The 13,503-nt window shown below is 38.4% G+C and overlaps 1 protein-coding gene across 1 annotated transcript; it reads left to right on the forward strand.

Annotated features, from left to right (window-relative positions):
• The first annotated feature begins 1,936 nt into the window (after positions 1-1,936).
• Positions 1,937-12,582, forward strand: atp6ap1lb (ATPase H+ transporting accessory protein 1 like b). The gene is made up of 7 exons (XM_066673316.1): positions 1,937-2,085; positions 6,954-6,994; positions 7,475-7,560; positions 8,073-8,314; positions 9,421-9,471; positions 9,618-9,861; positions 10,896-12,582. The coding sequence occupies exons 1-7, from the start codon at positions 1,985-1,987 to the stop codon at positions 11,130-11,132; spliced, it is 1,002 nt and encodes a 333-aa protein (XP_066529413.1). The 5' UTR covers positions 1,937-1,984; the 3' UTR covers positions 11,133-12,582.
• The last annotated feature ends 921 nt before the right edge of the window (positions 12,583-13,503 follow it).

Genomic DNA, 13,503 nt, shown 5'->3' on the forward strand with positions numbered 1-13,503 from the left:
GTCTTGTTCAGCTAAAGACATAAAACACAACATAGTGTAACCACACCTCAGGATTATTTTTTAACCTGTGGATCAGGCACATATAAACTATACGTGTCAGGTGTATGTTAAAGGTAAATCAAGGCTCTGAACATTGGACTGTAAAACAGTGGAACTGCTTTCTCTGGAGTGATGTAGCACTTATGCCTTTGGCATGTGGAACTGTGAGTACATGGCCACACTAATTGTTATATGGCTAAATGCCATCAAATCTATAAAGCATTATTCCAATGTTTAGTATAAAGCCTCCCTAGATGTTTACTGCAGCAAAAAAATGGACAAAACTAATAATATCCTCAGTTTTAAGATTCTGGGAATGTGCAATGAGAAATTTACATATTTAACAAAATCTCACAATTCTACTGAAAAGAACACACTAGATGTCTGTTAAAATCCTAGTCATGTAAATTTATAATGACCATACGTTACCATTTTATATTATTATAATTCATAATGTGGGCCTAAACAATGAATGCCCATGCTGCTGTCTTCCTACATAAGAATGCAAGTATTTGAGTTACTGTACATTAAAGGCCATTCGTTCCCAGTGAAACCAGCTGATGGACAGTTGTCACCCAGCTTGTCAGTCACACAGCATTCAAGTTCTTGGCAAGAGACAATGACCTACTTGGCTTTGTGAATACACTGCCTTTCTTCACATTAGTGCTGTCTGAACCCAGATTACAGTATTTTACAACACATTTAACTGAATTTTGGGTCTCATCATTTGTCGATTGTACATTTACTTTTACTCAGTTGGTAGAAGCTCAGAATGAGCAGGATTCTAAATTACTCAGAGTGGTTTAAATTTAAGACAAGACAATTTTATTCTTAATTGTAACTGTACATGATGGTAAATCATTTATTGAAACACCACAATAAACCATTATTTTAATTGGGATACACTAAAAAACAGTGTAGATTCCCCTGCCTTCCCCTGACCTTATTCACAGTGTTCCATTATTTAGCTTCATTAAACAATTCTATGCGGTTAGGGGCTTTCATTATATGTTGCACATATCTCTTGTGTATACATGCCAGATAACAAGATTATACAGTATAAATCTAGGTCATGCTGTTATGTCTGTGATGGCTTTTTTGAGCTCAGGGTTTTTTAATGTCAGTTTCCCCAGCCCATGAAGAGATCTACAGATTATTACACATCTGAGGTGCTTATGGGTTAAAACTGTGTTCTTGGGATGAGGGTTTAAACGCATAAGCCCCATGTGCTTCTGATTTGCAGGGACAGCTTTGTTTGCATGAGAGAGAGAGTCCAACCGGGGGTGAGGGTTGGGGGGGAGGGGGGATAAAGAGAAAGAAAGAGAAAGGATGATGAGGAGAAAAGAAAAAAACAAGAAAGAGAGAAAGGGGAAGCTGATATACAAGGAGAGGTAGAGACAGAGAGAAGGAGGCAGGGAGAAGTGTGAAGACAGGAAAAGAGGAGAGATGAAGTGATGGATGGAACAAGGATTGAGAGAAGAGAAAGAAAAAAGTTAAAAGAGAAGAGAAATGGAGCAGACAGACAGGAGAGTTGGAGTGGGAAGTAGAGAGAAAAAAACAAGGCTGAGATGACGAAAGTAAATAAAGAGAAAGTACGAGAATATAAAGCGATGGAGAGAGATGAGATGTTACAGGACAGGAATAAACAGAAGGGACAGAGACTAGGAAAGAAAGAAAGGATAACGGACGAGAGAGAGAAAAAAGCGGAAGAGCAGTGCAAACACACCAGCCCGCGCGCTAGAGAAGGAGTGAGAGGAGGGGGGGAGGGGGGAGTGCGAAGCTGCAAGAATGAAGGCTGCGAGGATAGTGACGCACGCGGATCCGCTTGCTTCTCTCTGATTGGCTGCCGGCGCCGCCCGTCACTGAGCTCAGGTTTGGGGATATGCCGTCAGCGGCAGATTATGAAGCAAAGCCTGGTCTCCGGCGCTGCTCTCCGCTTGTCTCCATGGCTGAACGCAGGCTCTGTGCGCTTTTCTCCTTCCTGCTGTTCGCGCTGGTGCAGCCGTCCTCGCCCTACAACCAAGTGCCTGCGATCCTGAAAAGGAGGTGAGCGCGGCTCTTTCAGCTCGAGCGCGCGGGGGGTGTGGTGGTGGTGGTGGTGGTGAAGGGAGGGGGTTAGAGAGGGAGTGATGCCGTGCAGCTGATGCACTGCTTTATCCAGTCAACAGCTTTGTAATAATGCCAAAACTGTAGCTAGTGCCTTTCTGAGTAACAATGAGTAGACTCTGCTGATTGTGCTGCAGTATTTTTCCCTCTGGCATATAACCGTAAGCCTTTCAAACATGGCCATGGCAGTGGGACATGAGGCAGACCCCATCCACTGTTGTGTCTGAAGGAATCAGTTTACAGATGCTACACTACTGTGTGCTGTGTGCTGAAGGAAGGAAAGAAAAGGGCAGAGACTGAGGCAGACCAAGCAGAAACAAGCAGCCGTAAAACACAATGAAAGCAGGCCTCGCACTGCAGCGTTGTTTACATGTTTGCCTTGCATTCCTGTACTCAACTGAATACATACTGTTCTAGATCTGTGCCATGTCTATATTCTGTGCTATGCCTTATTTCATATTCAAATTTATAATTGTATTTTACATATATAAACCTACAGTTACACATTGGAATTTATGTCATATTTCTAGTTCAAACATGTAAATGTCAAATTTATATCTTAGACTATTGTACAACACTTATCAACGAATAATGCATAATTAAAACATGAGGATAAAAATAAGACAAACTTCCTTTTCTCCTTGTTTCTTTTCTCCTTGTCTATTCCATGCTGTTTTGTAAGCCTGACAAGTTTTAGGTAAACATCATCAAACTCCTGCCTACGTGCCTCTCCCTGTTACCACACACTGCTTTCGCAATTGGTGTTATTTTTGTGAGAGTGCGTGGCCTCGTGAGACAAAGATGGAGGTGTTTTGATGAAACTGGGCTCAGGGTCCAGGTGCATTTTCGGTGATTTTGTTTCATAACTGAAAGAATCACCATTTGGGATCTGGAGCATGATGGTAGGATTTAATTATGCAGCCGTAACTACCAGATGGCTCAAATTGATGAAACATGATATTGCTACAGCATATTAGCCATACTATTGTCAATTTGACCAATACAATTAAGAAATAATATGCATATTTTTAATCAATGCATCTTGCTGAGATTTATATTTTGGAATACAGACTACCAGCAACAAACGTAGAAAGATCTCATCTAGAGATGCTATATCACTATCCAATCATGTAACAAACCTGTCCTGAAATAGCACACAATCAAATTGTGATTTGTTGGTTTGTGTGTATTTATTTGTTTGGGGTAGTAGAGTGATTGATGGCCTAATTTATGTGAATCACTTCACTTAACAATATTTACTTTTAAAAATTAATTATTGTTGTTGTTTTTTTAAAATTGGTCTCAGCTGACACAATTTAAGTATCTGTATTGGTATCAGAAAAGACTAAACTGATCAGTAATCATAATTTTTGTGATTCATTTGACCTGCAATTAATAGGTTAAAGTTACTGGTCCACTGTTCACCTCGATTTACTCAGAGTGACCATGTCATAACCAAAACAGTTGGACCAGAATGGCATCAAGTGGAACTAAAGTGAAACCTTTAATCTTAAACCAATGTAACAAATGTATTTATTATTAGTTTATCGTGAGTTGGTGCAATGCAAAGATAGAGAAGCAGTTGACACAATTGTGAGTGCTGAGGTAAACACGGGGTGGAGAACATTGTTTTTCATTACATAAATGCCCAGTTCAGCACTTAGGCCACTCCAGACATAACCAATGACAGCTTCACAGCACTCAGCTGCTGACCTCGGTAAACTGGCATTAGAACAAAGGCAGGAGCCTTTTCACACACATGACACCCTCACACATACCCTCATGCCAACTTAATCAAGGCTAAGACTATACAAGTTACCTTCTCAATAAATGGACAGTGAGGGGAAGTGCTGTTTTTATTTATTCTTTACATTTGACAAAATTATCTTATCTCAGAAAAAATACATGACAGGATACTTATACTGCACTATAAAATGCCTTGTATCTTGGTGCTAAATTATCTGCCATATTGTCCACACCTAATTGAATACTTTCTTACTTGACCACTCATTAAAATATTTGGAAGATTATTTAAATACACAGTGTCAATTAAATAGCAGTGTCAGTGCAATCACCAGTGCCTGCTCTAATACCCGTGAGATGTTTACGGCTACTGTTATGGAATTCTTTTTATGTAATGGCTCCGGTCCTTGTTCATGTATTTACAAATGTGGTACACAAATTTTGCAGCGGGCCTTGGTTCACTTGCAGCTTTTACTGAATCAAGATGTTGCACCACTGTTGGTTCAGCATTTTTCTTTCTCCAGAGAGATAAACTGTGGCATACAGATGTGCTCTCAGCTATAAAGTGTTTTTCTCCTTAGAGCTGGGTCACACTGAAGCCTACAGTGCTTCAACTCATCAGAAAAGCTCAAAGTAGTGTTTACATTCCACCTCTGTGTGATACGGGATTGACACGTAAGATGGTGGCTGAATCCCACTGTGCCGAATATGAACACAAGGTTACTTAGTGCTCTCATTTGCATAACATGCATGCATACAACACACACGCACTCTTATGGATTGGTTAATTATCTAACCCAAGACTGACTGAAGTTAGACCACCCTTTTTTGCCTAAGAAGGTGCTGTCTATGATTTCAAACAAGTATAATTCAGTGAATGTTTCCTCATAGTTAGCTAGCTCTCCAGTTAGTTTGCACATTGGAACTATCCAGTATTTGCACATAACCCACGGGAAAGGGGAAAACATAAAGTGGCTCTGACAAACAGCAAATCACTATTCCGGCCAGTCAGCAACAGGGGGGTGTTCCTGCTCATGCACAGGATGAAGGACGGGGAGGAGCAGGGGCGACTTGAATTCACAGGTATTGTCAAATGTTGTTTTCATATATGTACTACAGAAAATGGCAAAAACTGATTCTCTAGATATTTTCAGGAGTTGCTTTTTCAAACATGTAGAGTAAAGCCGGAGGTTGTCCATATCAGACTTGTTGTCATAGCTTCAAATGTTCTGCATGCTTTTGGCATGGGGCGGAGCTGGCAGGAGGCAAAGCATGAGTTTACTATAATTTCTCCAGGACATTACCGTCTCTAGTCACACATGGCCTTTGTTCTTGGGGCTGGTAGGACAAAATCCAGGTAAAGTCTGGTGCAACTGTTATGGACATTTGCGCACACACACAAATAACTCTTCCAGGTAATATCTGGATAAGTTCTGGGTTACCGCACATGTGTGAAAGGCACTAGGTAGAGATGGCCAAGAAATGTGATGTGGATAGTGGAGAGACCCCCAAACATTGAAAGGCATGAAAAGGGACGAGAATGTTGCTGTATTACTGCTCCATCGGCGGGTAACATTGACTTATTTTTGCTGTTTCACAGATGCAGCAAGTCACGTTACTTGAGGTGAAACTGACTCAAGATTCACAAACATAATTACATAAAATTACAAACATACCAGAAGTGCTACAAAACTAATCAGCTCAAGTTGCAAATGAATATTTGTGGTAATTCAGAGTTTAAATAAAAGCGTACAGGCAAGTTTAGCATCAACCCTTCACAAGCTACCATCAGCTTTTTCTTCAGACCTACAATTCATTAATTCTTTCATTGTCTGTAACCGCTTATCCAGTTCAGGGTCGTGGTGGGTCCAGAGCCTACCTGGAATCATTGGCCACAAGGCAGGAATACACCCTGGAGGGGGCGCCAGTCCTTCACAGGGCAACGCATACACACATTCACTCATACACCTATGGACATTTTTGAGTCGCCAATCCACCAAACACATCAAACTCCTCACAGGCAGTCACCTGGAGTAGGAATCAAACCCACAATCACCAGGTCCCTGGAGCTGTGTGACTGCAACACTACCTTTCAGACCTACAAGTCCACATTAAAAGATGCAAAAAGCAAACATCATGGTTTCATGGCAAATGTTCCTTCTTCTCTTCTTCTTTTTCCCCTTTTTTCAGTTACAGCTTCTTCAGAGATACTTATCCTTTTAGAATAACAATACATTGTCTTCTCACAGGAGAAAACTCAACAAAATTTACTTTAGATTTTTCCAGATCTGAAGCAAAAGTTGATTTGGATTTCCTCCTCTGTCACTGATTACATTTTTAAGCACTGTTTAACTGGTGGTAAGTTTTTGGTTTCCAAAAATACAAATTTGGACTTGGGTTTACACTGACATTATGTTGTTGTTTCATTTATGTTTGACATAAGTTTGACGCACATTATGCGAGTGTTTTATATTATGTCCAGTTCAATATCCTTTACAGATATCCTCAGATTTTCATGAAAAATTTGTGATTAAAAATGCTTTGACAAAAGCTTCTTAGAATTTGAGAACCTAGAGTCCCTTGCTGATCCACATATGGGAAGATTCCCTCCATATACAGCAACAGATTCTTATTAAGGTTTTAGAAGATCCTCTCCCAAGCTCATTATGGCAGTGATTAGATGTTTATGTGGTTCGTCTTAAGATAATCCTGCAGGTTGCAGGGCTGTAGGGACAGTCAGAAAGGGACAAGGTGGCATTAGGCAAGACTCACACATACTCAGTGACAGAAAGTCACATTTAGCCCAGTCTCTTAATGGAGTCAGGGTGCTAAGCACATGTGAACAGAGGAACAATATTTGTTGAACGTGTTCAGTTCTGTAAGGAAAGCAATCTAGACATGAGACTTACTGATGAAATCGCTGTTAAATCTACCTGAGTAAATTAATTGGATTTCTGTCACTATTTGCATTCAAGATTGATATGTTAGTCACTGCTTAACATAGAGTGTCTTCTAACACTGTACAATACTTCACATTCTCCCTCTTTGTTTTTTGTCTTTTAAAGCTCTGAGGTCCCCCCATATCCACCTATCAGAATAAGATCAGGTGAGTATTGCTTTTCAAAGCTTTTACTGTAAGAATAAGATTATTATCAAATGTCTTTTAAATAATAATGTCAAATGTCTTTTAATAAAATCTATTGTAAAAGAGCAGAACTTTTTGGCATGAGAACATATATTTTTTTTATTTAAATTTCTTGTCCAAAAGACAATGGATTACATGCAAAACAGATGCAAATGTATTCTTTATTGAATTTCAGATTATTAAACATGATCGAGCTGCAGTCCTGCAAAATGCAGCAGCATCAGTGATACTAAAACCCCTGTGCCATGACTAATTTCTTATATCGTTTTATCAGTGTAGCTCCATAACTGAATGATGTAAGTCAATGCAATGGTTTTCCCTAATGCTGAAACATTAGAAAGCATAGAGTATCTAGTCAAATGAGAGGTAGTGATTGGCTCTGCTGGACGACCTCACTTTCCCGTCTCCCCTCTCGTCCTCTTTCCACATTTTGTGATGCAGATGGAGTAGGCGTCGAGAGTCCAAGTGCCTCACATGAGGAGAGCTATTCGCCTGCAGCTGAAAATCCACTCAGAAGAATACTGCAGGTATTGCATTTTCCTCTGATCTCTAAAGTGACCTTGGGCAACAAGAATACTATCTCTGCCCAAATCCATGCAGCAGCATCCTACAAGACACACAGAGGAAGCTTTAAAAATAATCTAAAATATGTGTGTGGCTTTTCCATTTTACCAGGAAATAGCTTAAGATCTATACACAATACACAATGTATATATTGTGTATCTATCGTTTGCCTTTAATGCAGCTTCCATTCTTTTTGGATGACTTACTTTGATTGAAGCTTTAGGAATATTTTTCCACACCTCCAAAGTTCTGTCTAAGATATATCATAACCTTCTTTTTCACAAGTGTGTCTTTACATACAGCACAGAGGCAGCTTAAACAGAACTTTTAGTGCAATAACCAAGTGTGTGCATTGATCTTTTCCATTTTCAAGTAAATGGTCTAAGAATAGAAAATTATATACACAATATATGTAGCTAATGTTGTATTTAATATTAATCATGACTGGTTCTCCCCTCTCCTTTGTTGCAAACAGCCTTATGGATGGCATTTGCATGCTCAGCCCAGGACTAAAAGGAAGTTACTTCAGTCTACCAGCTCGGGGCCATACTCTCCTCTGAATGTAGCTTACAATGGCAAAATATGCATTCTATTCAAGGCCAAGAGGCTGGCCATTCGCTACAGAAACAACACCTTCCTGGACCTCACTGAGAGGGTGTTTGGACCCAATGCCCCAGTAGACACAAAAGGCTCTGTGTGCACTAAAGAGAAAGCCACGTATGTTATACATCTTATTCTATAACTTAGAAGGTAGCTTTGCATTTATTGATGCAGATGATTTGTTAGTTTATATAGATAGATAGATAGATAGATAGATAGATAGATAGGATGGGCCATTTATATGGATACACCTTAATAAAATGGGAATAGCTTGTAAAGCAGTAGGACTCTTAAGGTAGAATGTAACAATAAATGTCACATTCAAAAAAAGCGTGTTTGTGTATAATGCCAAAAGGGTGTATATATATATATATACACACACACAGAGGGTGGGCCATTTATATGGATATACCTTAATAATAATATATATATTATTATTAAGGTGTATATATATTTATATGGATACACCTTAATAATAATATATATATATATATTATAACAATAAATAATGGGTGGTGATATTAACTTCCTGTTTGTGGCACATTCGTATATGGGAGGGGGGAAACTTTTCAAGATGGGTGGTGACCATGGCGGCCATTTTGGATCAGACTTTTGTTTTTTCAATGGGAAGATGGAAAATGGTTTAATTACGGATACTGGAAGCCTGTGCTAGCATTTCTCCTGCGTTGTTGTTATCAGTGTATGAAGTGGGAGAAGAGGGTTGCATTGACAATCCAACACAATGGGCAGCACTTTGAACACATTTTATAAGTGGTCAGACACTTGTAAGTAACTCATGAAAGAATAAAGTTACGTTAAACCAAGCACACCATTGTTTTTCTTGTGAAATTCCCAATAAATTTGATGTGTCACATGACCCTCTTCCCATCGAAAAAACAAAAGTTGGATTCAAAATGGCCAAATTCAAAATGGACACCATGGTCACCACCCATTCCCATTTTATTAAGGTGTATCCATATAAATGGCCCACCCTGTGTGTGTGTCTATATATATATATATATATATATATATATATATATATATATACACCCCTTTGGCATTTTATACACACACACACTTTTTTTTATTTATTTCATTTATTGTTACATTCTACCTTAAGAGTCCTACTGCTTTACAAGCTAATAATAAAGGTTCCGAAATGGGTGTATGATTTTAGAAAGAACTTTTCAGTGCAATTCATATTGTGTGATCATACTTTCCAGTCTTTCTCTACGCTTGGGAGATGTTGAGGACATCAAGGGACTTGTCATCAGGTGAATGTACTTTTTCAACTCATACCACCTCTTATACACCCCCCCCCCCACACCCATCAAGGCCAAAAGTTTATTCTTAAAGAACAACCACTGATATACAATCATTCCTGTTTTTCATCACCACCACTGACCTGTCTTTCCCACAGGCTCCAGATGTCCAACACGTTCTATGAGTCGGCAGGTCAGAACTGGTTCACTCTGGACAGCGTTCATATCCACTACAACTGGACTCATGAAGCTACATTCAATGCCACTGAGGTTTACGCCCCTGCCACCTATTCTTACCACTGCCAACATGTCAGCAGCTTACAGAAATACGACACCCTGCTGGTGCCCAGCTCACACACCGACAGCTCTGCAAACTGGCACATCACTTTTACTGACTTCCAGGTAGACACTGCACACACTCTGGTTTACAGTACATTAGAGTGTAGTGGTGGGGATTCAATTTCATTCATTTTTAGAATATTCATTCATTCATTCATTCATTCATTATCTGTAACCACTTATCCAATTCAGGGTCGCGGTGGGTCCAGAGCCCACCCGGAATCATTGGGCGCAAGGTGGGAACACACCCTGGAGGGGGCATTTTTAGAATATTACATAGTCTAATATAATCAAGTACAAGGTGTTTTTCTTTTCAGGAAAGTCCATTTTAATAGTCAGGTATTTATTTAATAAATGATATGTGTGCTCCATGATTATTGGCATGCATATTGAGTCCAAAGAACCCCAAAAAATCTAATCAAATGCATTATATCAAATATATTTTTGTAAAACGGGCATATATATGAAATATATTGGCAGTTTTGTATCAGTTTCTGCAAACTTTTGCCTTTGAATATAGGTCACAGTCCTGCTGGAAGATCCATACTTTCCACAGCTTTAGATTTCTGCCAAAAACACTCATCTTACCATAGCTCTATAGTGTCTACAGAACTCTGTGTCTGGATTAAACTGTAACACTTTACAATAAAGGTGCATTAATTAACGGTACTTAAGACAGTTCCAATAACTACTAAACAATTAAGTAAAATCATAATTAATCATTAAATAATGAGAGAAACAAAAACAAACATTATTTTAGGATTTTTTTAAAATCCTAAAAAAATGCTAGTTAATGCTTTTCTTGTTTCTTATCATTATTTAATGATTAATTGTGATATTACCTATGCATTTAGTTGAGCTTATTACTGTCTTAAGTATCATGAATTATTTACCCTTATTGTAAAGTATTACTGATGGAAAAAAAGGCTTTACCTGACGTTTGGAGAAATGTTTAATCTCTCACCATTTTCTTCATTTTTTGCAATTTTGAATATATTTAATTATTTGTACAATGGGAAATATCTTGAATGTGTTTAAATGGAGAAGAGGTTGCATTTTGTCCCTGCATGGACCTAAAAGTTCTGTTTCCTCTTCAGATTCAGGCTTTCAATGTGCAGTCCAACAAGTTTGCCTCAGCCAGTGACTGTGCCACCTTCTTCACACCAGCAATTCTGATGGGACTGATCACATCTCTGATTCTACTGCTGGTGCTGGCATATGCCCTGCACATGGTGGTACATCTCAAGCACATTGACCGTTACGAGGAGCACAAGACCACCGTCTATTTTCCACGCACTCCTGAGGCAGAACTGCCAGACAAGAACAGTCTGTAGGTGTCAAGGGGTAGTGCCACCTATGGCCCATTAATGGACCTGCAAAGAAACAGGGAGGACTAATGGACAGGGGATTGCCTCTTCTGATTCTGGATAACAGCATGGTGCTCTTGGTCTGACTCCTGCCTGGCACTAAATCTCATGACTGGTGTCTAGTTTTAAGGAAGGAGCTGCAGTGATCTGCTGAATGATGAGTTTAATTTCAGGCTGGAGCCAAAAAAACCCTGGACACACCTCGCTTCTCCAGGACCAGGACTGGGAAGCCTACAAAGAAGGCGCATTAAACTGTGAAATGGAGTTCCCATAGATAAAGAAGGTGCATTCAACTGTGAAATGGCCTTTCAATGGACCTCAGCTAGAGCAGACTTCACAAGCACTCAAATGGCTGGAAACAAGGTTATAGATGCACTGTATGAATATCCAAGAGATATGTGAACCAAGAAGACAGAAAAAAAATACTGTGAAACAGTAGTGACTGTGATCTGGTCTGAAAATGTGGTTCTTCTTTTTACACAGCAGCGCAAAAGTCACAATATCATTCAACTGCAGTGGAGTCCATGGACAGTAGCCATTACTGATATGCCAATTACAAAAAAAAAAAAAAAAAACATTTCATGACTGCCAAAGGAGCAAAATAGTTTGTCAGCCTTGACACATCACTGACAGTAATAATGTGAGTATGAAATGTACAAAAGGAACAACAAAACAAGCCCTACATGTACAGTGCTAAGTAACTCTACTGTAGTTTTTTAAGCAAGTCACATACAAGTACAGTAGATTCAGGAAATCCATTTCAAAATGCTCATCATCTCAAAATACTTGCTGCTGTAGTTGTTTAGATATATATTCATATACTACATGGCCACTCATTTTACTATTTAACAATCTGCAAGTATTACATAACTTCAGAACCTATATCAAAAGTGCATCAATATTATAAAATAAGTTTTTTTTTTTAATTGTCAGAAATGTCAGACATATTGCGTCATGATCTGTTTTTATATGGAAGTATGTACCAGACCTATTAAAACTCATTCTTCTTGACTACTTGGAACATATTAGGTCTTATAGAATATGATTTTACAGTAAAGCCAGTGTAACTATAGAGAGGTCCTGTTTGAAAGACTGCTGTATGATAACTCATGTAGGTGTTTAATACCCTCAGTATCATATTCAGTAAGCCTCTATATATCTGCAAGATATAACATCAGTAACTCATTATTGCAATAACCCACAGCATGGCAACAACTAGTGATAAAAATCCTTTTTCAGGGCAGTTCTGACACTCATGGTAGTGGTGTGCAAAGTGTTTATTTGGTGGAAATGGAAGCATACACATTAAGGTTTCCAGTCAATGTAGTATGAACAATAAATGATGATCAGATCAAAATTGTGTTTGCATGGATTGAAATTTTGGAAGCCAATCTAATTTGTAAGGTGTTGTAATATATTACAGTGTCGACTAATAATTCAAACAATGCAAAAGCAATAGTTTGGTGAAAATAAAATTTACAACATTTTATCCCGAATGTAATTAATCTTCCTAAACATTTCTGTAACTAAAAATAGCCAATAATCTAATGGGATGATCTAATGGAAACTTTTGTAACTACAGTGGACATGAATGATACTCAGCCCTGTTAAAACCCTGGTTTTATTATAAATGTTGAGAACAAGATGAACTATTTTCACCTTTTAATACCTTCAATGTGACATAAAACCTTTGCAATTTATTTAAAAAAACAAAACCTGAAACCTTGGGGACTGTTTATTCATACTTCCTTAAAACATCTTTTGATTCAGCATTCAGCAATTCATAAATGACCCAATAAAATACTGCTGTGACTAGCTAAGATCACAGCAGTAAAGTAATTTTTTTTTCCTGAATTGCAGAGCAGAACTACATGACACAATTCAAATTCACTACAGGTACTCTAAAAGCTTGAGGAATTCTTTTATACAGAGTCAGTTTATTTTGGGTGTTTAAAACAGGGTAATGAACATGAGTATATATTTTGCCATGCAACAAACAAGCTTATCTCGTAGTTGTGTTTTGATTATAGCCACTTGTATCCAAATATACATATTACACCACTAAAACAAGGCATTAATTAAACTAGCAAAGGCATCTCTTAGGTTAACATTGGCTTTCTTTATGCTAGCTAAAATGGGTATTGAAAACACAAGCTCAAACCAGCAAGACATTACTTTATTTGTTCTAGAAAGTGCAAATAAAATGAATGCAATAAATTCAGATTTCTTTTAAACATGAACAAATTTCATAAAGGGTAATGCTCATTAGCCTGTAAGACTTTTTAGCAAACAGAGTGGTACAGATGTGTCTCTCTAAATGCCCCAGTACAACAAGTAG

This window comes from Hoplias malabaricus, chromosome 5 (genome assembly GCF_029633855.1).
Source record: "Hoplias malabaricus isolate fHopMal1 chromosome 5, fHopMal1.hap1, whole genome shotgun sequence".
In the NCBI taxonomy this organism is placed as follows: domain Eukaryota; kingdom Metazoa; phylum Chordata; class Actinopteri; order Characiformes; family Erythrinidae; genus Hoplias; species Hoplias malabaricus.

Bases quoted from the DNA above. Each gene is read 5' to 3' on its own strand.
- atp6ap1lb (XM_066673316.1), top strand. From the start codon at position 1,985: ATGGCTGAACGCAGGCTCTGTGCGCTTTTCTCCTTCCTGCTGTTCGCG. The intron at 2,086-6,953 runs GTGAGCGCGGCT...TGTCTTTTAAAG, and splicing joins CCTGCGATCCTGAAAAGGAG to CTCTGAGGTCCCCCCATATC. The intron at 8,315-9,420 runs GTATGTTATACA...CATACTTTCCAG, and splicing joins TGCACTAAAGAGAAAGCCAC to TCTTTCTCTACGCTTGGGAG.